At 27.4% G+C, this 26,191-nt stretch overlaps 1 protein-coding gene across 2 annotated transcripts; it reads right to left on the reverse strand.

Moving 5' to 3' along the window:
• Window positions 1-18,419: 18,419 nt before the first annotated feature.
• Window positions 18,420-24,519, reverse strand: LOC136075156 (uncharacterized). Of its 2 annotated transcripts, XM_065787511.1 has the most exons (9): window positions 21,506-24,519; window positions 20,885-20,978; window positions 20,656-20,786; window positions 20,450-20,583; window positions 20,166-20,235; window positions 19,962-20,011; window positions 19,317-19,463; window positions 18,754-18,913; window positions 18,420-18,608 (listed from the first exon to the last, which is right to left on the reverse strand). In XM_065787511.1, exons 1-9 carry the CDS (start codon window positions 21,702-21,704, stop codon window positions 18,532-18,534), a joined length of 1,062 nt encoding a protein of 353 aa, XP_065643583.1. In that variant the 5' UTR covers window positions 21,705-24,519; the 3' UTR covers window positions 18,420-18,531. The 2 variants fall into 2 exon arrangements, with proteins under 2 accessions (XP_065643583.1, XP_065643584.1); XM_065787512.1 differs by lacking the exon at window positions 18,420-18,608 and having other exon boundaries at window positions 18,760-18,899.
• Between the last annotated feature and the right edge of the window lie 1,672 nt (window positions 24,520-26,191).

The raw sequence follows: 26,191 nt of genomic DNA on the forward strand, positions 1-26,191 counted from the left end.
AAAATGCTCCAAGGAATGGAATACAAGATTTACCAATATTTGATTTAAATTTTGGTTGTCGTATAAAAAAGTTACTTTTCACAATATATTTGTTTTTTTTTTACTTGAATATAAATCACCAAAAGGCACTGGGTACGAGTTAATTTTTTATTTAAACATAATGCAAAATACGCTGAAAGTAATTAAGTTATAAATATTATAATCGTTTTACTCATGCAAAGCCTTAGTTAACATAAAAATTTACATTATAAATATTAATTTTCATGTTAAATAAGGCTTGGCATGAGTATTACGATCTTTTAAATTAATAAGACGTGCTACATGCTTTTACTGACTATGGCTTTTTTTTATTTTTTTGGAACTCTCCTGGCAACATTCCCTCAACTAATATGTTTGTGAATAACTCATACATCAATCATCAAGTAGATGAATCAATTCACTGTTATAATTAGTTATAATTGAATTAAAAGTCTGCTTAAATGTCTCATTTAAAAGCTTTCAGTTTATAAAGAATAGTTTTTTCAATTTTTTTGAATAAGTTACTTATGTAATATTTCCATGAAAGATTTTCATCTATAATAACACCTAAAATATTAGTATAGGTACATGACTTTTGTACATGACTTATTTTATATGACTTTTATATGACTTAAATGACCTACATGACTTTTTTTATATGAATGTTATCAATGAAAAGTATATGCTTTTCACACGATAGTGCAAGTTTTCAGTAGCAGAATGAAAGAGAATCCAATTTATTTTTTCAATGTTTAGCAAAAGTTTGTTAGATTTAAACCAATCGGAAACTTTCTTTAGTTCGATATTCATGATATCATGAAATTTTTTTTATGTTACTGTGCGATAAAAAAGATTAGAATCACTAACATTATTGTCATTAAGTTAAAGGCTCTATAGAGGTCATTAACATAAAAAAGAAAAAATAGTGGTTAACATAAATTAGTATAAGAAATGATAGCGTTAACATTTTCAGTTACGGAACAGCATTCTGAGAACTTAAAAGGTAAAATACTAATAGCATTCTCTTTAAATCTATTTTAATCTTAATTTAAGAATCAAAAGTCATAAATACAAAAATATTTCTGTTAGATGATTGATTACGAGATAAAAATCATTAATACAAATACAAAGAATCTATAAATAAACATAAGCCACCAGCACAACATTTTACATCAAAAAACATCAACTTGCAATATTGGTTTTTGGTACGTATTTTTACTAGAGTTTGAAGATATGCATTCGATTCTAACATTAAAACTAAAATTACTGCTGTAATAAAAGAGACTTAGAAGAGTTTGTTATAAAATTAAGCAAATCAAGACGGGTGACAATTCCAAATATTATCTCCTATTTTGTGGATTTATTTGTATCAGAATATGAAAATTGATCGATTTAGTAATAATAAAGCTATATTATTTCAAAAAGTTTAATTACTAGAAAAAATTTTAAAACATACATTGGCATTGAGAGTGAACGACCAAAGCAAAATGTTCATGATCAAGTATTCTAGAAAGTTCTCCAAGTGATATATGTAAAGAGACCTTTAGTATTTATAAAAAAGTACTACTTTATTATATTATGTATGTATATATGTAACTATATAACTTATTTTAGTATTGACCATTAACTTTTTAACTAATCTAACACCTCTTAAAAGAAATTATAACATTTCAACTAGGTTCAAATAACATTAACTCTTTTTACGAACTAAAATAATAAATACTTTTTAATAATCCAATAAATTTTTAATAGAAAACTTTACTCTAGTTATTTTTTTTAGTTTGTTTTTTATTTGAAGTTTAGAGTGTTTAACTTTTCTCAAATATTAGAAAAAGGGTTTTGATTTTAATTAAAATTTAGGGCCGACGAAGTTAGAGGAGGTGGGGGGGGAGGGGGGGTGGAGAAACAATCGTCAATTTAAAAAAGGCCTTTTCTAGCTAGAATTTCCTTAAAAAAAATTGGTTCTATAGAAAAATAGTCGCGGCCCCCCTCCCCCAAATCGTCGGCTCTGAAAAAAGCCTCGGTTAACCGTGGTTTTCGGTTTTTTTTGTTTATCTTGCATTATTTATTAAAAAAAAAGTTATTTAAACAAAGTGTTCTAACATTATGTTAATATTTCGAAATAAAACAATGACTTGTTTTTTTATTGTAAAAATATAGAGAATATAATATAAAGAGAATAAAATATAAAGAAAACTAAGATCTTAACGATTCATCAGATAATCGTGATTTTAATCGTGATCTAATTTTTGTGCAGAAACTAGTGCAGCTCGAAAGAACGCATTTGACATCAGTTGAGGAGGGTTTTATAGAGAGTATCTCATTGTAAATTTTTTCAAGATTTCTGCTCTTTTACCCGTATTTCGGCACAACAAAAACTTTTGCTTAAGCGATTTATATTGATCTGTAGATTTAGGTTATTGCTATCTTTATTGAGAAGTGCATTTAATTCATCCTCAAGAAAAACAGGTGAAATTTCCAATTTTGTACATGGTGCTTCAGCTTGTAGTCGTTCCTCAACATTAGAAGTCCAAAAAGCCTAAAAGCAAGTTTTCCAGCAAAATTTAAAGTATTTTTAAATAGAACAACTTAAGTTTTGAGGAACTGATCTTTTAGGCACCTAATAATAGGATATATTAGGCACATAATAATAGGATATATTTTATAATAGTATTTTATAATAATAGTATTTTATAATAATAGTATTTTGTAATAATAGTAATTTTATAATAATAGTATTTTATAATAATAATAGGATATAATTTAGGCAACTAATAATAAGATATACACCTAATAATAGGATAATATTTCCGTTAATTTTTTCATAGATGCACTTTTTTAAACTTGAATGCAATACAGTTGCAATTTCTGTATTCATTGCAAATAGCTGTGCATGCACAAGTTCAAGAACAGTATCTGCTATTGATAAAGTTGCATCTTCTCTGCGAAGGAATTCCGCTGCTAGTTTTGCTGGCTCTAAAACGGCATGTAATGAAGCTAATGACTCTAGCTTGTTGAATCTAATGAATCTAGCTTGTTGATTACATTAAGAGCATTTAATTCAGCAAATGTCTGGAATAAACATTTCTTAGTTTAAAACAAACGTTAAAGCAGTCATTGGAAAAAGTAAATTCCAACGAAGACGAACATCGAAATGCATTTCGATTTCTTTACTAAATTCCTCAGTAACTTTCTTCCCAAAATATTTGATTACAAACTGATGAAATTTTTGCAAATTTCACTACTTTTTGTGCATTCATCATAATTTCAGGGTAGTCAACATTGATTTCATTGTTTATTGATTCAAAACTCTCTTTTTCGTATGTCTAGCTTGGTTCATATGGATCCCTTGGGAAAATCAAAAAGAGGTCATCATATTTTACGTTTTAATTTTAATTATCAAGCACGTAATAGTTGCAAAAATAAAAATATCACTACCAAGCGATTATTTGTGAAAGGAAACTATGATGAATTTTCAAAATATTTAAATGGATTTAACTGGAGTTATGAGTTTACTAAACTTGATTTGATCAGTGCTGCAAAAGATTTCTTCAAATTTATAAAAATGGATGCAATGATATCATACCCTCATTTATTCAAAAAACAACTAAAATCAGAAGATTTCTATGGATGAATAAAGAATTGAAACACGAAATTCGACTTAAGCGTAATCTTTGGTATCGATACAAAGCTGCTCATTTCAAAAATTTAGATCTAAAAGAAGAATATAAATTAAAAAATAAGTCAGTCAAAAAACTTGTAAAGGTGCCAATCAAAAAATATGAAAAAAAAATTGCAACAGAATCAAAAAAAAATCCAAAACAAGTTTATTCTTATATTAACAGTAAACTAAAAGTTAAAGACCATATAAGAGCAATTTCAACTGGAAATAACGAAATATCAACTGACAGTCAAGTTATTACTAATCAATTAAATAGATTTTTCAACTCTGTATTTATTCTGTATTTCTGTATATATAATTCTGTATTTCAATTCTGTATTTCTGTATGTGAAAGTATAAAAGAAAAAATTTGCCCAACCCCATTGTTTAAAAAGGAAGATATAAAAAACGATTATTAAATTTAAATGTGCACATTTCTCCAGGTATTGATAAAATTTATCCAATGTTTTTTTAAGTAAATGTGGTGATAGTTTAGCTAGACCACTTTGTTTGATATTTAACTGCTCATTTTTAAGTGGAACATTGCTTACAAGCTGGTTAGAAGCAAATATTACACCAATTTTAAAAAACGGAGATAGGCTGCAGCTACCGTAACTACCGACCAATTTCATTGACCTCTGTTGTTTGTAAACTAATGGAAAATATTGTAAAGGACATAATAATAATTATTTATAGAAAAAAATAACATAAACCACTCTCTACAGTATAATCATTATATCTTATTTAAGGACAAAAAAATGGCTAATTAGTTTTAATAAAGATAAATATAAAATTATGCATTTTGGTCGTAATAATCCAAAAAAAATGAATAAATATGACGCTACAGAATCAGATACAATTCAACATGAACTAGTAGTAACGAAATTGGAAAGAGACCTGTGTGTTTATGTTTCGGACAATTTAAAATGGGAAAACTATATTGAAAAAAAAAGTATATATATATATATATATACATATATATGTATATATATATATATGTATATATATATATATATATATATCATCATATGTGACTCTTCATATCGTGCTAGCGAAATCAAAATCGGTCCTTCACTCGGTTTGTCTGATCAATATCATTGCACTATCACCTGGCATTACAAACTGGCTTCCAGCATAAAATTATCACGTTTCAACAGCTCTAAATTTATATACAAGCATGGTAACTACGAAAAAATCAACAAAGAATTCAATAATGTTGACTGGTCATCTATTTTTAAAGACTTAAATGTAGAACAATGTTACCAACTTTGGCTCAACAAATACAATGAATGTTGTCTTCAATTTATCCCTCGTATGCCAAACAAACCATCCCCCAAAAAACAACCATGGATGACAAAAGAACTATTATCTCTTATTCGTCTTAAAAAATCGCTATGGGCTCGTAACGTTAGTTCAAAATGGAAAATCACATCACTGGTTGGGGAATATAGGGAAACTAGAAAGTTTGTTAAAAAATTAAGTCATTCTTCTCTGAAATCTTTCGAAATTGCCCTTGCCAATGATAAGCGTAATCCTAAAAGACTGTTTTCATACATAAATAGTAAACGCTCTGTAATAAATCAGATCTCATCTACGCGAATCACCAGCTCCAGTGAGATCATTAGCTCTGACAAAATTACAATAACCAACTTACTTAACAATCAATTTTAATCAGTTTTCAGCAAAAAGCCATCCAATGACAATCTTCCCCGTTTTGATCGTAGAACTACCACAATCCTCAATAGCATATCTTTTGATACTCTGGCCACTCAAATGGAACTCTCAGCACTAGATATATCTAAATCACTTGGTGTAGACAATGTCAGTCCTCACGTTTTACGCTTTTGTTCTACCTCAATGTCTTCTCCACTTACTCTCATCTTTCAAAAGTCATTTGACAATGTGACAAGGTGAAATTCCAAGCTCATGGTCCAAAGCAAATGTAACACCTTTATTTAAGAAGGGCTCCTGAATCGACCCATCAAACTACAGACCAATATCCCTCACCTCGATTCCCTGTAAAATAATGGAGAAATTAGTTGAGAAGGCAATCATGCAGCATTTAAAATCAAACAATCTTTTATCAGATAGTCAACACGGATTTTTAGAGAAAAAAGCATGCATTACAAATCTCCTTGAAACAATGGACTTCTTGACTGGAAATATAGCCAGAAAGCTACCAGTTGACGTCGTATTTCTGGATTTTGCTAAAGCTTTTGACAAAGTTCCACATCAACGAATGCTTTACTAATTAAAAATATCCAATAAAACTTTTTCATACTTCAAACACTCTGTGCACATTATTGTTACCTAGCCTGGACAGTGCCAACTCCAAGATCAGGCTGGGGTCAATGTTCAGTTTGATTTATCATCTGCCAGAAAGGACAGTTCGGCACCCAGCCCACCACACCAAAATGAAGTATGACCTATGTGCCACCCACATAATCCAATCTCCAGGGAATGGATGACAAAGAAATGCAGGTGCTCATGCTGCCAAAATGATCCAACTATGTAATCAGGCTGTCAGTTACCAGACACATCCAGCAATTACAATGTCACACAACCACCCTACAAGAGCCCAACCACCATCGCCAAGACTGAATAGTATTAATACAGATCTTCCAATTGGGTCTCCGTGAAACTACTCCACCCTATTTGCCTTCATAAAGTCACCAGTTAGTCATGTACCAAAGTTATCAAATCAATATCATAACTACAAAGTAGTCAAGTCCAAGTTATACTTGTCATCTTTGTCAAATGAAGGTGTGACCTCATAAACAATGCTGACATTCACCAACCACTTTCCTCAATCACCAAGGCAACCACAAGAAGCCACCAAGATTAACTTACTCTTCCAAATACTGCATTGCCACTTTACTAATGAAGACTGGTTTTCAACCTCAGAGTTCAGTAGTTAATAGCTTTAGGAATTATAAGCCCAAGACCTATGTAATGAATACCAACAGAAACCACTAATTCAACAGTACTCCATGATTTTTATTTTATACTTTGTTATATATATATATGTATATTTATATATATATATATATATATATATATATATATATATATATATATATATATATAATGTATGTATATGTATATATGTATATATATACATATATATATATATATATATATATATATATATATATATATATATATATATATATATATATAATGTATGTATATATATATATATATATATATATATATATATATATATATATATATATATATATATATATATATATATATGTATATGTATATATAGTAAATACTTCTTATACATATATATATATATATCATATATGTATTATTACATACATGTAAATACATCAAGGATGATAAATAAATGTTGATATATACACATACAAACTAATCAGGATGTAACAAAACCATATATACACATAAATGCATATTTCAATATATGTTCAAATTAACCATATACTATACATATATGATTAAAATAAAATACATATATAGAAATAAATGTAGACACACACACACACCATATTATGTAGTACTCATAATGAAAGCTTTAAAAAAATGGAAAAAAGCTTATTTAAAATGGTTTTTATATAAAAATGTATAAATGTAAATACCTTCTATTGTCAGATTTTATCAAGCATTGTTAGATGAGGTCAGTAATTAGTTTTTAGTAAACAAGAAAAAATTAGTCTGTAGCATGTATTATTTTTAGAAACTAGATTATGTTTTATTGATTTTGATATTACTTAAAAACATCTGAATCTTATTAAAATTAAGTGCTATTTTTAACTTAAAAAGCAAATTTGTTGAATTAACAATATTGGAAATGCCCTGAATGCATTTGTCCAGACCATTGTAATAAAAAAAGTATTTAAAAAAAAAACTAACCCACAAGCAATCTAATTCCTTATATATATCATATTTACTGTAACCATACACGAGATGTTACGTATTAATTAAAATTAATTTGCGAATTTGACGCGTCACAAATTTAATTTATTTTACGTTTCCTTGCGTCTATCTTGTTACTTGTTAGAGTGTAACCAATTAAGACATAATGTAACTTTAAAAAAATCCATTTACGTCACGTAGAATGCGTCCCAATCTATATTTAGTAACGTTATGTTACGTCTTATTTGGTTACACTTTATATAGTTAAAAAGAAAACTAATTGAGACGTAACGTTGCGAATTGAGAAATTTTTTTTTTTCGTGACAAAGTAACCAATTGAGACGAAGCTATTTTACAATAAAAATAAAATAAAAGATGATTGTTAGCAATACGGCAATATAAAACAAACATTTATTGCATTATCAAGTTTATTTACTTAATATTTAATTAAAAAGTCAGAGAATGTAACCTTGTTACCAATTGTAACCGATTAAAACGTAACGTAACTTTAAAATGTTATAGGGGATTTAAGCTATTTATGAAACAACGCTTATTTAACGTTACATATACCAACGTTGAAAATGTGGTAGTTAAAAAACGTTAAAAAAGTGTTATTTTGCCAACGTTAATTAAACGCTGTTTTGACAACGTTGAGGAAGTGACACATTGAAAATTATTGTCTCATTAACTAGCCATTACAAAAATAATTTGCCGTAAAGAAAAGGCAATGAAAACTTAATAGAATGCATGCAGATGGTATAAAAAAAATATTTTGATAAAGTTATGTTTTATAACTTCTTTTTATTGCGGCTAATTTAAAACTTTTAGATTTTGCATCAAATTGTATATAATATACATAAATCTCAGAGTATATTCAGTTTTGTCAGGTTACTTTTGTTGATGATTTATTTATTTTAAAATGACCATTTTAATAAATTGCAAAATTGTATCAAATATGTTATTTCTAAGTTAAAAATAGCACTTAATTTTAATAAGATTCAGATGTTTTAAGTAATATCAAAATCAATAAAACATAATAAGTCAGACTAAATTTAGTCTGTTCACAGACTAATTTTTTTATTTACTTGAAAAACTTTAAACACCTTAACCTAATTATCAAGCAAATATTCAGTATAAAATCTTCGACCAACAATGAAAGTATGCATTATTAAGTTTTTTTTTTATATAAAAACACGTTTGGATAAGAAACTTTATTTCCATTTTTTTGAAAAACTTCTAATTTTAGTAGGAAAAGTATTAAGTCCTAATTATAGAGTTGGTGTTGTATATTTAATTCTAACATTTATTCTTTATCATATATTTTTATTTATTTTAATAATATGTATTTATGCATATATATATGGGTTAATTTATGAATATATATAAAAGAAATATATACATTTTATATATGTATATATAATGTTTATATTTCTAGTCCTAATTTTAGAGTTGGTGTTGTATATATAATTCTAACATTTATTATTTATCACATACCTTTGATATGTATTTTTATTTATTTTAATATTATGTAATAATGCATGTAATTATGAATATATATATATATATATATATATATATATATATATATATATATTTATCAGAAATTTTATACATTTTATATATACATATATATATATATATATATATATATATATATATATATATATATATATATATATATATATATATATATATATATATACATACATTATATATATATATATATATATATATATATATATATATATATATATATATATATATATATATATATGTATATATATACATATATACATATACATACATTATATATATATATATATATATACTTATATATATATATATATATATATATACATACATATATATATAGTAGTATAGTAGTAGTATATATTTGTCACAACAATAGTAAAAATAATTGACAAAATACAAATCATAGAATGTCAGATTATAGTTAGTTTTTGTGAAGCTCATATTGCAACTTTCACTAAGGATAGCTGCGAGCTGTAGTAACATTAGAGCTTATCGAGGCTCGCTTTAAAACTGTTGACAGTTGGAGAACCGATTACTTTATCTGGTAACATATTCCATGCATTGGCAATGCGATTGTTGAAAAAGTGGAAACGAGCTAAATTATTGCTGTACTTTTCACGGTGAATTCTTTCTCTGTGATTTGCTCTTGGTGGAATTGTGATGAGAGGAAAGTGCCAGTTGACTATGTCGATGTTATTAATAATTTTATATTTTTGGATGAGGTCACCACGTTTACGACGTTCAACAAGAGAAGATAAGCCAAGTTGTAAACATCTGGACTTGTAGTCTAACTTTTTTAGTTTGTCTGATATTTTTGTGGCTCTGCGCTGTATTGATTCAATAGTTTGTTCATCCTTCACCATATGAGGGTTCCAAGCTGGAATTGCAAACTCAAGTGAAGGACGGATGTAGGTGGAGTAGAGTTGTTTCCATAAAGAAGCATCACGAGATTGGAAAGTGTGTTTTATGATGCCTAGCATTTGATTTGCTTTACATGAGGCAATGATGGATTGGGTTTCTGCTTTAAGATCATTGGTAATTTGAATTCCCAAGTCACGCTCAGAGGTAGTTGCTTCCAATGTAGTTCGAGTCGTTATTGAACAAGGGCCTAATTCCTCCATTGAGTAGTTGAAAGGTGTAAATTTTTTTTGGCCAAAGTGCATGACCTTGCATTTCTTTGCATTTAGCTCCATGTGCCAAGATTTAGTCCACTGGACAATTTGGTCAATATCTGATTGGAGTTGAAGTTGAGCAGCAAGTGAGTTGACAATGCTTAGGATTTTAATGTCATCAGCGTAAATCTTACAACTGTTTTCTTTGCTTATTACATCTGGCAGATCATTGATGAAAATAACAAATAAAATTGGACCCAAGACTGATCCTTGCGGAACTCCACTTGTCACAGGTAACCAATTCGATTGAGTGTCGCCAAGGATGACTCGTTGAGACCTGTTGAGTAGAAAAGCTTTTATCCAATTGAGAAGATTGCCTTCGATTCCGTACATTTTTAATTTGTAAAGCATTCGTTGATGTGGAACTTTGTCAAAAGCTTTAGCAAAATCCAGAAATACGACGTCAACTGGTAGCTTTCTGGCTATATTTCCAGTCAAGAAGTCCATTGTTTCAAGGAGATTTGTAATGCATGCTTTTTTCTCTAAAAATCCGTGTTGACTATCTGATAAAAGATTGTTTGATTTTAAATGCTGCATGATTGCCTTCTCAACTAATTTCTCCATTATTTTACAGGGAATCGAGGTGAGGGATATTGGTCTGTAGTTTGATGGGTCGATTCAGGAGCCCTTCTTAAATAAAGGTGTTACATTTGCTTTGGACCATGAGCTTGGAATTTCACCTTGTCACATTGTCAAATGACTTTTGAAAGATGAGAGTAAGTGGAGAAGACATTGAGGTAGAACAAAAGCGTAAAACGTGAGGACTGACATTGTCTACACCAAGTGATTTAGATATATCTAGTGCTGAGAGTTCCATTTGAGTGGCCAGAGTATCAAAAGATATGCTATTGAGGATTGTGGTAGTTCTACGATCAAAACGGGGAAGATTGTCATTGGATGGCTTTTTGCTGAAAACTGATTAAAATTGATTGTTAAGTAAGTTGGTTATTGTAATTTTGTCAGAGCTAATGATCTCACTGGAGCTGGTGATTCGCGTAGATGAGATCTGATTTATTACAGAGCGTTTACTATTTATGTATGAAAACAGTCTTTTAGGATTACGCTTATCATTGGCAAGGGCAATTTCGAAAGATTTCAGAGAAGAATGACTTAATTTTTTAACAAACTTTCTAGTTTCCCTATATTCCCCAACCAGTGATGTGATTTTCCATTTTGAACTAACGTTACGAGCCCATAGCGATTTTTTAAGACGAATAAGAGATAATAGTTCTTTTGTCATCCATGGTTGTTTTTTGGGGGATGGTTTGTTTGGCATACGAGGGATAAATTGAAGACAACATTCATTGTATTTGTTGAGCCAAAGTTGGTAACATTGTTCTACATTTAAGTCTTTAAAAATAGATGACCAGTCAACATTATTGAATTCTTTGTTGATTTTTTCGTAGTTACCATGCTTGTATATAAATTTAGAGCTGTTGAAACGTGATAATTTTATGCTGGAAGCCAGTTTGTAATGCCAGGTGATAGTGCAATGATATTGATCAGACAAACCGAGTGAAGGACCGATTTTGATTTCGCTAGCACGATATGAAGAGTCACATATGATGATATATATATATATATATATATACATATATATATATATACATATATATGTATATATATATATATATATACTTTTTTTTTCAATATAGTTTTCCCATTTTAAATTGTCCGAAACATAAACACACAGGTCTCTTTCCAATTTCGTTACTACTAGTTCATGTTGAATTGTATCTGATTCTGTAGCGTCATATTTATTCATTTTTTTTGGATTATTACGACCAAAATGCATAATTTTATATTTATCTTTATTAAAACTAATTAGCCATTTTTTTGTCCTTAAATAAGATATAATGATTATACTGTAGAGAGTGGTTTATGTTATTTTTTTCTATAAATAATTATTATTATGTCCTTTACAATATTTTCCATTAGTTTACAAACAACAGAGGTCAATGAAATTGGTCGGTAGTTACGGTAGCTGCAGCCTATCTCCGTTTTTTAAAATTGGTGTAATATTTGCTTCTAACCAGCTTGTAAGCAATGTTCCACTTAAAAATGAGCAGTTAAATATCAAACAAAGTGGTCTAGCTAAACTATCACCACATTTACTTAAAAAAACATTGGATAAATTTTATCAATACCTGGAGAAATGTGCACATTTAAATTTAATAATCGTTTTTTATATCTTCCTTTTTAAACAATGGGGTTGGGCAAATTTTTTCTTTTATACTTTCACATACAGAAATACAGAATTGAAATACAGAATTATATATACAGAAATACAGAATAAATACAGAGTTGAAAAATCTATTTAATTGATTAGTAATAACTTGACTGTCAGTTGATATTTCGTTATTTCCAGTTGAAATTGCTCTTATATGGTCTTTAACTTTTAGTTTACTGTTAATATAAGAATAAACTTGTTTTGGATTTTTTTTTGATTCTGTTGCAATTTTTTTTTCATATTTTTTGATTGGCACCTTTACAAGTTTTTTGACTGACTTATTTTTTAATTTATATTCTTCTTTTAGATCTAAATTTTTGAAATGAGCAGCTTTGTATCGATACCAAAGATTACGCTTAAGTCGAATTTCGTGTTTCAATTCTTTATTCATCCATAGAAATCTTCTGATTTTAGTTGTTTTTTGAATAAATGAGGGTATGATATCATTGCATCCATTTTTATAAATTTGAAGAAATCTTTTGCAGCACTGATCAAATCAAGTTTAGTAAACTCATAACTCCAGTTAAATCCATTTAAATATTTTGAAAATTCATCATAGTTTCCTTTCACAAATAATCGCTTGGTAGTGATATTTTTATTTTTGCAACTATTACGTGCTTGATAATTAAAATTAAAACGTAAAATATGATGACCTCTTTTTGATTTTCCCAAGGGATCCATATGAACCAAGCTAGACATACGAAAAAGAGAGTTTTGAATCAATAAACAATGAAATCAATGTTGACTACCCTGAAATTATGATGAATGCACAAAAAGTAGTGAAATTTGCAAAAATTTCATCAGTTTGTAATCAAATATTTTGGGAAGAAAGTTACTGAGGAATTTAGTAAAGAAATCGAAATGCATTTCGATGTTCGTCTTCGTTGGAATTTACTTTTTCCAATGACTGCTTTAACGTTTGTTTTAAACTAAGAAATGTTTATTCCAGACATTTGCTGAATTAAATGCTCTTAATGTAATCAACAAGCTAGATTCATTAGATTCAACAAGCTAGAGTCATTAGCTTCATTACATGCCGTTTTAGAGCCAGCAAAACTAGCAGCGGAATTCCTTCGCAGAGAAGATGCAACTTTATCAATAGCAGATACTGTTCTTGAACTTGTGCATGCACAGCTATTTGCAATGAATACAGAAATTGCAACTGTATTGCATTCAAGTTTAAAAAAGTGCATCTATGAAAAAATTAACGGAAATATTATCCTATTATTAGGTGTATATCTTATTATTAGTTGCCTAAATTATATCCTATTATTATTATAAAATACTATTATTATAAAATTACTATTATTACAAAATACTATTATTATAAAATACTATTATTATAAAATACTATTATAAAATATATCCTATTATTATGTGCCTAATATATCCTATTATTAGGTGCCTAAAAGATCAGTTCCTCAAAACTTAAGTTGTTCTATTTAAAAATACTTTAAATTTTGCTGGAAAACTTGCTTTTAGGCTTTTTGGACTTCTAATGTTGAGGAACGACTACAAGCTGAAGCACCATGTACAAAATTGGAAATTTCACCTGTTTTTCTTGAGGATGAATTAAATGCACTTCTCAATAAAGATAGCAATAACCTAAATCTACAGATCAATATAAATCGCTTAAGCAAAAGTTTTTGTTGTGCCGAAATACGGGTAAAAGAGCAGAAATCTTGAAAAAATTTACAATGAGATACTCTCTATAAAACCCTCCTCAACTGATGTCAAATGCGTTCTTTCGAGCTGCACTAGTTTCTGCACAAAAATTAGATCACGATTAAAATCACGATTATCTGATGAATCGTTAAGATCTTAGTTTTCTTTATATTTTATTCTCTTTATATTATATTCTCTATATTTTTACAATAAAAAAACAAGTCATTGTTTTATTTCGAAATATTAACATAATGTTAGAACACTTTGTTTAAATAACTTTTTTTTTAATAAATAATGCAAGATAAACAAAAAAAACCGAAAACCACGGTTAACCGAGGCTTTTTTCAGAGCCGACGATTTGGGGGAGGGGGGGCCGCGACTATTTTTCTATAGAACCAATTTTTTTTAAGGAAATTCTAGCTAGAAAAGGCCTTTTTTAAATTGACGATTGTTTCTCCACCCCCCCTCCCCCCCCACCTCCTCTAACTTCGTCGGCACTAAATTTTAATTAAACTCAAAACCCTTTTTCTAATATTTGAGAAAAGTTAAACACTCTAAACTTCAAATAAAAAACAAACTAAAAAAAATAACTAGAGTAAAGTTTTCTATTAAAAATTTATTGGATTATTAAAAAGTATTTATTATTTTAGTTCGTAAAAAGAGTTAATGTTATTTGAACCTAGTTGAAATGTTATAATTTCTTTTAAGAGGTGTTAGATTAGTTAAAAAGTTAATGGTCAATACTAAAATAAGTTATATAGTTACATATATACATACATAATATAATAAAGTAGTACTTTTTTATAAATACTAAAGGTCTCTTTACATATATCACTTGGAGAACTTTCTAGAATACTTGATCATGAACATTTTGCTTTGGTCGTTCACTCTCAATGCCAATGTATGTTTTAAAATTTTTTCTAGTAATTAAACTTTTTGAAATAATATAGCTTTATTATTACTAAATCGATCAATTTTCATATTCTGATACAAATAAATCCACAAAATAGGAGATAATATTTGGAATTGTCACCCGTCTTGATTTGCTTAATTTTATAACAAACTCTTCTAAGTCTCTTTTATTACAGCAGTAATTTTAGTTTTAATGTTAGAATCGAATGCATATCTTCAAACTCTAGTAAAAATACGTACCAAAAACCAATATTGCAAGTTGATGTTTTTTGATGTAAAATGTTGTGCTGGTGGCTTATGTTTATTTATAGATTCTTTGTATTTGTATTAATGATTTTTATCTCGTAATCAATCATCTAACAGAAATATTTTTGTATTTATGACTTTTGATTCTTAAATTAAGATTAAAATAGATTTAAAGAGAATGCTATTAGTATTTTACCTTTTAAGTTCTCAGAATGCTGTTCCGTAACTGAAAATGTTAACGCTATCATTTCTTATACTAATTTATGTTAACCACTATTTTTTCTTTTTTATGTTAATGACCTCTATAGAGCCTTTAACTTAATGACAATAATGTTAGTGATTCTAATCTTTTTTATCGCACAGTAACATAAAAAAAATTTCATGATATCATGAATATCGAACTAAAGAAAGTTTCCGATTGGTTTAAATCTAACAAACTTTTGCTAAACATTGAAAAAATAAATTGGATTCTCTTTCATTCTGCTACTGAAAACTTGCACTATCGTGTGAAAAGCATATACTTTTCATTGATAACATTCATATAAAAAAAGTCATGTAGGTCATTTAAGTCATATAAAAGTCATATAAAATAAGTCATGTACAAAAGTCATGTACCTATACTAATATTTTAGGTGTTATTATAGATGAAAATCTTTCATGGAAATATTACATAAGTAACTTATTCAAAAAAATTGAAAAAACTATTCTTTATAAACTGAAAGCTTTTAAATGAGACATTTAAGCAGACTTTTAATTCAATTATAACTAATTATAACAGTGAATTGATTCATCTACTTGATGATTGATGTATGAGTTATTCACAAACATATTAGTTGAGGGAATGTTGCCAGGAGAGTTCCAAAAAAATAAAAAAAAGCCATAGTCAGTAAAAGCATGTAGCACGTCTTATTAATTTAAAAGATCGTAATACTCATGCCAAGCCTTATTTAACATGAAAATTAATATTTATAATGTAAATTTTTATGTTAACTAAGGCTTTGCATGAGTAAAACGATTATAATATTTATAACTTAATTACTTTCAGCGTATTTTGCATTATGTTTAAATAAAAAATTAACTCGTACCCAGTGCCTTTTGGTGATTTATATTCAAGTAAAAAAAAAACAAATATATTGTGAAAAGTAACTTTTTTATACGACAACCAAAATTTAAATCAAATATTGGTAAATCTTGTATTCCATTCCTTGGAGCATTTTTATGAAACAAAATTGTTTTAAAAATTTTTGATTTTAATCTGTAAGTATTTCTTTAAAGGAATGTTAAAAGAAATCATTTTTTCTATTAATGTCATTTTGAAATTCGAATTTATACTGAAGGTAAAATATAATGGAAAAGAATAGAAGAAAAAAAAGGATCAAGTTGTTTTTTTTCTCAAAATATAATATTTGTGTCAACAACCACCAGCAGGCACAGATCGCCCGCTAAACGTGTTACTAAGGTGAGACGTTTTATGAACGCCTGTGCCTTCTTGGTAACTGCTCCATCTTTTTAAACAATAAAATCAAAAATTTATAAATTCCTAAAAACTCGTAAACAACATTAACCTTTTTGAAATCAGGACTTCAAAAATAGTCGTGACACAATAAAAAATATCTGAAACAAAAAAAAATTTAAAAATCATTCTATATGATCATAGGTTTTCATAAATGTTGGATTAAAATAAAACAAGTAAGTTTAATAATGCTTTAAGATATTTTTGTTGGTGTTTCTTTTGTTTTCAAAATCCTATTGGTCTTATTAACAAAGAATTACAAAATTTTTTTAATTAAAAATTATTGATTAGTTAGCTTAAACACACAAGCTATTTTTATTTGAGACAAGTTCCATCTTAGTAAAATAGAACTTTTTGTGATTATAATCACAGAACTAGTTTTTATTGTATGCAATAAAAACTAGTTCTGTAAAATTTAAAGAAAAAAAATCCTCTATTTTCTTCATTGTTTTCTATGGTTGTTATCTAATATAAATAAAGCATAAAAAATTTATTCTTCAGAAGATATGTCTAGAGCTTTTTGTTGAGGTGTACGCATGACACAGTGGAACAAAATCGAGTTTTTTGTGCCAAAACTATTTTCGTCGTTTTTTTAATTAAAATAGCTATATTTATATATAAAATGCATAAACAAAGTAATAAACAAGTAATTATATAGTATAAAAAAAAGTATTAAAAAAATTAAATTTTGGTGAAAAATACGAAATAATTTTAATGAACAAGACAACTTTTGTCAGTGTAAACATCAAAAATATAACTTTTTAATGCAAGTATTTGTCATAAAATAACTTTTTTAGATATATGTTTACAAAACTTATATACCCGCTTAAAAATGAGGCGTTGATTTGATGTTGATTCAATGTTTCTCGTCAACATTGATTCCATATTGATTTTTTGTCCAAAATGTTAGCCACTTATCAACGTTGATTTGGTGTTTACAAAAAACGTTGATCGAGTGTTGCTTTTCAACGTTTAATCAACAAACATTTATTCATATTTAAACAACTTTAAAATCTATTCTACAAAATAGAGTGCTCAATGTTCTTAAAGGAACAGAGCAACAGAGCAATTATAAATTAGTAGGAAATCACTTAACAAAAATTTTTTTCATTTAACACTGTGTTTCATCAAATAAATTTTTTTTACATTTTAACACTGTGTTTCATCAAACAAATTTTTTTCATTTAACACTGTGTTTCATCAGAAATGCTCTCATCGATAAAAAAAAAAACCCAATATTTCTGATGAGTCTTTTTATTGATGAAATACAGTGTTAAATGAAAAAAATTTTCGTTAAGTGATTTTCTACTTATTTATAATTTATATATATATATATATAAATATATATATATATATATATATATATATATATATATATATATATATATATATATATATATATATCTATATGTATGTATGTATATATGTATATATATAAAATATTTGTATATACAATTTATACATATTGCTCAAATCTTTATTTGTTTTGTAAAAAACAGGCTGTAAATAATGGATTTAGCAAAAAATTTATTGATAGAGCAATTCAAAGCTAACTCAAAAGAATAATGAAAGAAAGTAGACATTGCGTTGAGTAAGAAAGTTTTTTATTGAATTTAACACAAAATTTATATTTTCAAACAATTTATTTAGCGTTTGCAGCATTGTTCATTTTTAAAACTTTTTGATTGAGTTGTGTTCCTCATTGCCTTAAAAATTCTGAAATGCCTGAATGACATTCGCAAATTTTTGCATCATGATGCTGTCGTGTAATCGCATCTAAATCAAAAATTCAAATCAAATTTGAAAAAAATCAAACTGCAGAAGTTATAGCAAATAGTTACATAAATGACTGACTGGGATAAACAAAATATATTTCCTGTAAAAAAAACAAACCTAAAAAAATGCATAAAACCATTCTTACCCACTATCATATGATACAGGATGTATGTTTTAAAACTTATCTTCAATGAACCACCAGAGACATTAAAACAGGCCCCAGCGTCCTCGCTCATCAACAACTTTCCAATAGCAAAAGCCGATTTATATGGAGTATTACCTCCACAACGACTAAGAGAATTCATCTATTATTAAAAAAATAAAAAATACTTAAGGGTCGTTCGCAAAATACGTCAAACATTTGGGGGAAAGGCGGTCATTGATTTTGTTTCACTTTGAGTGGGAAGAGGCCAAACAATTTGTGAAAATAAAATTAAAAACTATTTTTACTACATTTTAAAATAAATAATTATTTAATAAAAACACACAAAAATTACGTGACATGACAAGGAGAATAAATTTGATCATTTGTGACACTTTCTGACAAAGGGGGGAAGGAGGGGGTATAAACAGTTGTAATGCGTGACTTTATTTGCGAATGAACCCTTATGTTTTATTTTAAAAAATAACAAATAATAATATAACATTGAAACTCATATTGTTAACTTTCATTTCATAACAATTGAGTTGTTATCAGTAGCAACTCACCACTCTACTTTTAAAAACATTGCTAGCTTTGACTTTTTCTTCTAGTAAACCCACATCAGATTTTGTTAGGCATCTTTCAAAAATGGGCTCCGTAGATAAAGAACTAGTGCTCACTGTTGATGTAGACTGCTGTAGAAATAACTTATCTATCTACAAAATGTAAAAAAATCTTGAATTAATTATTTTTAACATTACACACCAAATGCAAAGCCCCTCTAAATCCAAAATTTAAACATTGAATAGAATATCGAATCAATTATACTGTATATTTGCAAATTGAATTGAGTCTTGAATCTTAAAAAAGAACAATTTTTAAACTAATCTTTTTTTAAAATAAGATGTCACTGTATGAGATTGGAGACTTAGAGCAGGTATTTACTGCTCCCCTTCCCCCTTCTATTATAAGACCTTACTTTATAAATTGCAGTATAGTAATTATTCATTGTCATAAAAAAATATTATCTCTTATGATAATATTTTACAGAATACATATTATGTTTATTCTATAAGAATGAAATTATCTTGATTTCAATACATGGATTTTTAAAATTGCTTCTCAAATCACTTTTCTGATTTGATTCAAAATTTTGAAAATTTGTGGGGGCCTTATGTAATCCTTGATATTAAAATAAAAAGCAACAGTAGTATCTTTTTATCTATTTTTGCCATCCAACTCAATGCAACTTTTTGAAAATCTTAAAAAAAAAATGTAGTAAAATAAATAATATTTATTATTATTTATGTAAAATATTTTGTAAAAAATTACCCATGAAAAATTACCTAAATGGAAAAAATAAATAAAACTTTGATTAACATGTTGAAATGTACATTCTTAAAAATTAAATTTACCCTGGCAAGACAAATGTGTTTCTCTGCTATCCTCTTTATTTAAAACACAATTTTTAAAGCCATTTTCTACCTAGGTATAGATAAATTATACATATAAAAATTAAACAAAATTTTTAAACATATAGTGATTTTTATTTAAACTTGTCAACAAACATATATTTATAAAATATTTGTCAACAAAATTATATTCTATAACATATAGTTCTGATTTCTATTAATTTTTTTACTGCACACGCACACAGATTTTAATTAGAACAAAAGCAACATTAGGACTTTTTTTTTACCAATATATTTGAAGACAACATCATTTTTCCTTGAGATAGATTAGTTTCTTTCGAGAAATCAATGTTATTATCAGCAACTGAAAAGCTTGCTATTTCACTGTGTAAATGGGGAGTTGATATCGATTTAAAAACATCTATAATTCAGTAAAAAAATAAGCATGCTTATTTTAACAAACCGTTATTTTACTTTTACAAAAATAGTTAACCTGCTATATTTGAAATCATGTTAGATGTTCTTTGGCTATTTGAACTATCAAAATAATGTCTTCCATATAGTTCTTCATCACCAACCACATTATCTTCATCACTTTCACAGAATTTCATTGCCGTCATTCTCCTTTAATATAAACTTTACTTTTTAAACAAAAAAAAGTGCATGATTTCTGTAATTCTTTATTGCAAAATTTATTAAAAAATAATTTTAGTAAAATTTACTTTCGCTTTGTCCCTTTTTTCTCTTCAGTGTCAGTTTCAATATTTGAAGTATCTGCTGCTTTTTCTAAGCATAACCGATCTTCTTCATAAAAATCTAAACACAAATCTATGTACGTAAAATCATTTATCAATACCTAATGAAAATGTAATTGAAATGTTTGCGGCAAAAGCAAGCTATGAGAACGGGGTACAGTTGGTGCACCGCATAAAAATTAATGAATTTTAATGAAAAACCCATGAAAATTAATGAATTTTTTAGTTTTTAAAAAACACTAAAAGTTTTAAAAAAAAACTAGAAGTTTTTAAAAAAAATTAAAAAAATTGTTAAAAAAACTTTTTTTTTTAAGGAGTCCAAAATAAAAATTAAAAAAACTTTTTTTAATCATTGGAAATCTTCTTTAAACATTCTAAAGACCTTCAGAAAGTATAATATAAACAAATGCCCGTTGGAATATTGGATTTAAAATAAGTGATATTAAATGAGAGAATAGTCATATTGTAAAGGGGGGCGCAAAATAAATTTGCACCAGCACATGTTTATCCTCTCCAGTGCCCTGGTCAAAACATACAGTTCAGTATCTAATTCAATTATTTTACATTTTTTTATAGTAATATGCAAACCTGTAGTGTATAAAATCCTAGCTGGGTATATCTTCCAATCAGAGGTTGGAGCCTGCAAGGTAGTGACAGCTTTACGAATTACAGCAGAACTTTTAAATGGCGGCCAGAAGCATTTCCCATCATTTTTCATCCAACTTTTAGCAATCACTTCCACTTCTTTAATTTTTCCATTTAAAAATTCAACAATGACAAATGACATTTCAATATTCTGGTGCAATTTAATTCTAAACAATCTTATATAAGTTACAAAATAAAATTAAAAATACATTAGAGATTAAAACAATAAACTTTGTAAAAGGCTTTTTAAATTTATTAATGTAAAACACCAGCGTAAATATTTTATTATTTCTATAAACATACCAGGTATTTGTTTCACAAAAAAAAAATTTAAATTAAAATGCATTAAACTCACTTTAAAATTATTCAATGAACATATATTTGACAAATTTATAACAAATTTTACAAAATGACACATGCAAAGACATTCTTTAAAAATTGATGGTCTGCAAGTATAATCAAAATTTGTGTTTTTAATTCAAGAAATCAGTGATCATAAGCAATACCACAATGCTTAAGTAGAAAAAAAGCATAATCACCTTTTTGAACAGGTATCATCAAGCCTTTTTTCAAAAGTTCTTTTTTTTTTCAGAAAAATTGTTTTTAGGTTGGCTAATGAATTTTCATAACAAACGTCTAAATATGATGTTTCAAAACAATCAGGAAAAAACTTTCGAGCTGAATGAGGATTTAGTGCCTAGCATTTTACAAGATCTACCAAACCTCTTCTCCTAAAATAAACCTTTTTTCTCTCATCTAGTTGATTCAGTATTTGGGCAACAGTCTGATGTGATTTTCGCACCATTTTTTTAATTTGACCCAAAAAGTTTTCAAAAGGAAAACCTGATAGATGATCAAGACTATCACCAAAGTTAACACAATCATCAGCTAAATGAATCATGCTATAAGTATTGTATGTTACAAGGATCTCCCCATACAAAATTTGTACTTCTCTAACGAACCATATAAGCAACTGTTTAGCATATGCCACTAACAATTCATTTTTCACCATTTTATCTGAAAGCAGTATGTGCATAGCAATTGAAAGAGAAATAAATAAGACATAGTTAGTTTTATTTATTTTTCCTTTTAAAACAACAGGTCCAGCATAAAGCAGAAAGAATCGAAACTCTGTTGCTTTCCACTTCTCAAGTTCATTTAAAGAGCGTGGTCTACGTTGAAAATTGGATGGTGTATAACTTCGTAAATTTATGAGTTCATTTGAAATACTGTCTTTAACAGATTGACTTATTATAATACATCAGGGACCTTTACACCAGTTTATTAGAAGTTTTTTAACTACCCCGAGACATATAAGGTACATATAGTCCAATGGGAATCCAGTTACCATTGGGAAATTTAACTGAACAAGCAGAGAAAGACTCTCAAGTTGATGACCTTCTTCTTTATACAAATTATTTTTAAAAGCCATGTCAGTACAAAGTAAAGCAGTTGTTTCCAATAATCTTACACCATGTTCTTGTGTGCCAACTGCCATACATCTTTCACAGCTATAGTAGCCACTATGCCCTATAATGCATTAAACAAATGCTCTTGCAGGCGCATCACAAACAAAAGCTTTAATAGTCACCTGCAGCTGTTTATATCCATTAATTTGCAATTTTTTCATTTCAAGAATAAAATCTTTAAAGTACTCATCCAAATTGTTTGGTTTTCCCTGACCATACCAAATTGCAACAGCATATGGTCCTTTTCTGTTAATTGTAATTAGTGTAGGCCAAATGGAAGTCTTTTTACTATTGTACATAGGTGCACCATCAATACTTACAATTATATCAAGCTTTTCCTTATTTCCAATTGTTGATATATAATGATCAATTGCACTTTCAACTCGAAGATATATATAATTGCCTCCACTGACATATAAAACATTAACTTTTTAAAGAGATTTTTGTAATGTCTGCCTGCATTTTGGTATAGATGGAAATTTATTTAAGTAAAATAAAAGTGCATTTAAAGCATCATCTTTTATACAGTATTTTAATGACCACTCATATAAAAAATCTTTTGTTGAAGTTAGAGTATCAATACTACTGCATAAACTATTTTCAACTGCAATGTTGTCAACATCAACATAATTAGATTCAACTTTACTTAAACAAAATTTATTTTCAGGCGAAGTGATTGAAAACATCAATATATCGCTGTGCACATCTTCAGAAACTACATTACTGTGCATATCTTCAGAAATTTCAAAAATCTTTTGAATGTCTGAATCTAGATGCATGCAATTTCCTCTACCAACAATATTGCACTCTTCAAGAAGATATTTTATTCTTTTTTCAGAATCTCGTTTTCTTTCATAAATTCTCTCATGTATAGGCTTCTGTCACGTTTAGGCATTATTATCTTTATCTTATTACATCACAAAAGAAAAAAAAGAAAAGAATTATTATTCTTATACAGAAAAAACCAATTTAAATTGCATTTTGTACTATATGATTTAAGTTTGCAGTCAGAATTTATCAGGTAAATACTTGCAGTCATAAACATTACTAATTTGCTATGATAATAGTATTGTTATTATAATATGCATTAATAAGCCAAATTGCTGCTAAATTGAGACTTTTGCATGTTAAATTTTAAAAAATTTTATATTACGATGTTTTATTATCCTTAAATAGTTAAAAAACTACCCTAATTTCATTAGGATAATCTTTATTCAAGAACTGAAAATATAATTACTTAATAAAATATATGTTTTTCAATAAAGTTTATATTCATTTCATACCGTAATATAATTAAAATTTGAACAAACGTTTTATTACCACCAAAAATAACTAAAAAAACCCCAGCAGAACATGCTGTTTGTTCAGCAAATTACTGTTAGTAAACGGCTCAATAAATTTGTTTTTCGTCAACAGAAAATCAACGAGCGCTCAGTGTTTGTAAATAAACGTTGATTTGCTGTTGATAACATTGCCGTTGCTACAACATCCATTTCGATGGCTCCGCGCAAAATCGGTCTATCTACAATCTCCGCGATAAACATTTTTGGTATATCTGCAATCTCCGGGAAAAACATTTTTGGTATATCTGCAATCTCCGGGAAAAACATTTTTTGTCTATCTGCATTCTCCGGGCGAACAAATTTTAAATCTAATGATTTTTTGCGCCCTGAAAAAATGCTGTTTCTTTTCAATTCAAACAACAAAACTGAACTTGTATTTTAAACAATAAGAGAAAATTTCATCTGTTAGTTTTATTTAAATTATCAATATGTTATAGATATCTGTATCAACAAATAAACTTTTGCGTGGTTCGTTTAATTTTGTTGAGCAGAAAGTTTAAATATACACTGTACATTATACTTTAAACAGTTATATGTTATGTAACTGTTAGCTAATGAATAATGCTTTTAGAACTTCATTATACTACTATCAAGCGAGAACTGTCTGCAACTACTTTAATCTCAAAACAAATTTAAACCAAGTTAGTATGCATGAAATAAGCATCATTAATACAATGTGTAGCTTATCACATAAGCGATTGGATGTTAAGTTAGAATACTACTAGAATAGCAAAAAGTGGATTAGCTTACGTTATACCATTTTCCAACGCTTACTCGAAGAAGCAAATGTGTCAGAACATTGCTTGTTGTCTTGGAAGTTAGTGCTTTATTAACAGAATAAAACTAGTACTGTTTCTGTGATAGTAGTTAGTCATGACATATACTAAAAATGATATTGTTTTGGTTGAATATAAAACTGACAAGTTGGGTTATTATTCTTTAAAATTCAATTGGTTTTAGTCTAACCTTGCTACGAATAAACAAAAATACACTCATAAAAATGTATCATAATAATATAGTAATAATGTTGCAGTCGAATATATATATATATATATATATATATATATATATATATATATATATACATATATATATATATATATATATATATATATATATATATATATATATATATATATATATATATATATATATATATATATATATATAAATATATATATTTATATATATATATATATATATATATATATAAATATATATATATATATATATATATATATATATATATATATATATATATATTATTTTAAATAACTATAATTGTAACAGTTAAATATTCTCTAAATGTATATTTAAAATATGTATTTAATATTGTCTATCAAATGTGAGTTTGATTCATTATATTGCATATACTTTAAAATTGTTAACAATCTGGTATTCAGATCCATGCTCAAGTAAAGCATATGTTTATTTAAAAAAAGTTTTTTTATTTTTGTTATATTTGACTGCTCTCTTTTTGAAAATAAAGAGTTGTTATTTATAATATTTTATAGAAAATAAAATCCTTTATTTCATATCGTTACATCCCCAAGGTTTTGCAATTTTCAATTTAGTTGAAGAGAGATAAAGTTTCAAACCATGGTCGATGGTCAGAGGCTTTTAGTTATTTATCAATAAACTAAACCAAATCTGGAAAAAATTTAAAAATCAGTTAATTACTTGGGCATGGGTTTATACCATATGTATATGTTCAGCAAAGTATTAAGTAACTATATGAAATCAGTATTGTAAACTTTTAAAAAGTTTAGAAAATTGACAACTGGTGTTAGCTCTTGAACAAAAATGATTATTATTTA

The sequence above is a fragment of the Hydra vulgaris genome, chromosome 01 (assembly GCF_038396675.1).
Source record: "Hydra vulgaris chromosome 01, alternate assembly HydraT2T_AEP".
Lineage (NCBI taxonomy): Eukaryota > Metazoa > Cnidaria > Hydrozoa > Anthoathecata > Hydridae > Hydra > Hydra vulgaris.

Coding starts and splice junctions, on each gene's coding strand:
- LOC136075156 (XM_065787511.1), bottom strand. CDS start 21,704: ATGTCATTTGTCATTGTTGAATTTTTAAATGGAAAAATTAAAGAAGTG. Junction 20,584..20,655: donor CATGATTTCAAATATAGCAG/GTTAACTATTTT, acceptor ACTGAATTATAG/ATGTTTTTAAATCGATATCA. Junction 18,609..18,753: donor CCTGTATCATATGATAGTGG/GTAAGAATGGTT, acceptor TTTTTGATTTAG/ATGCGATTACACGACAGCAT.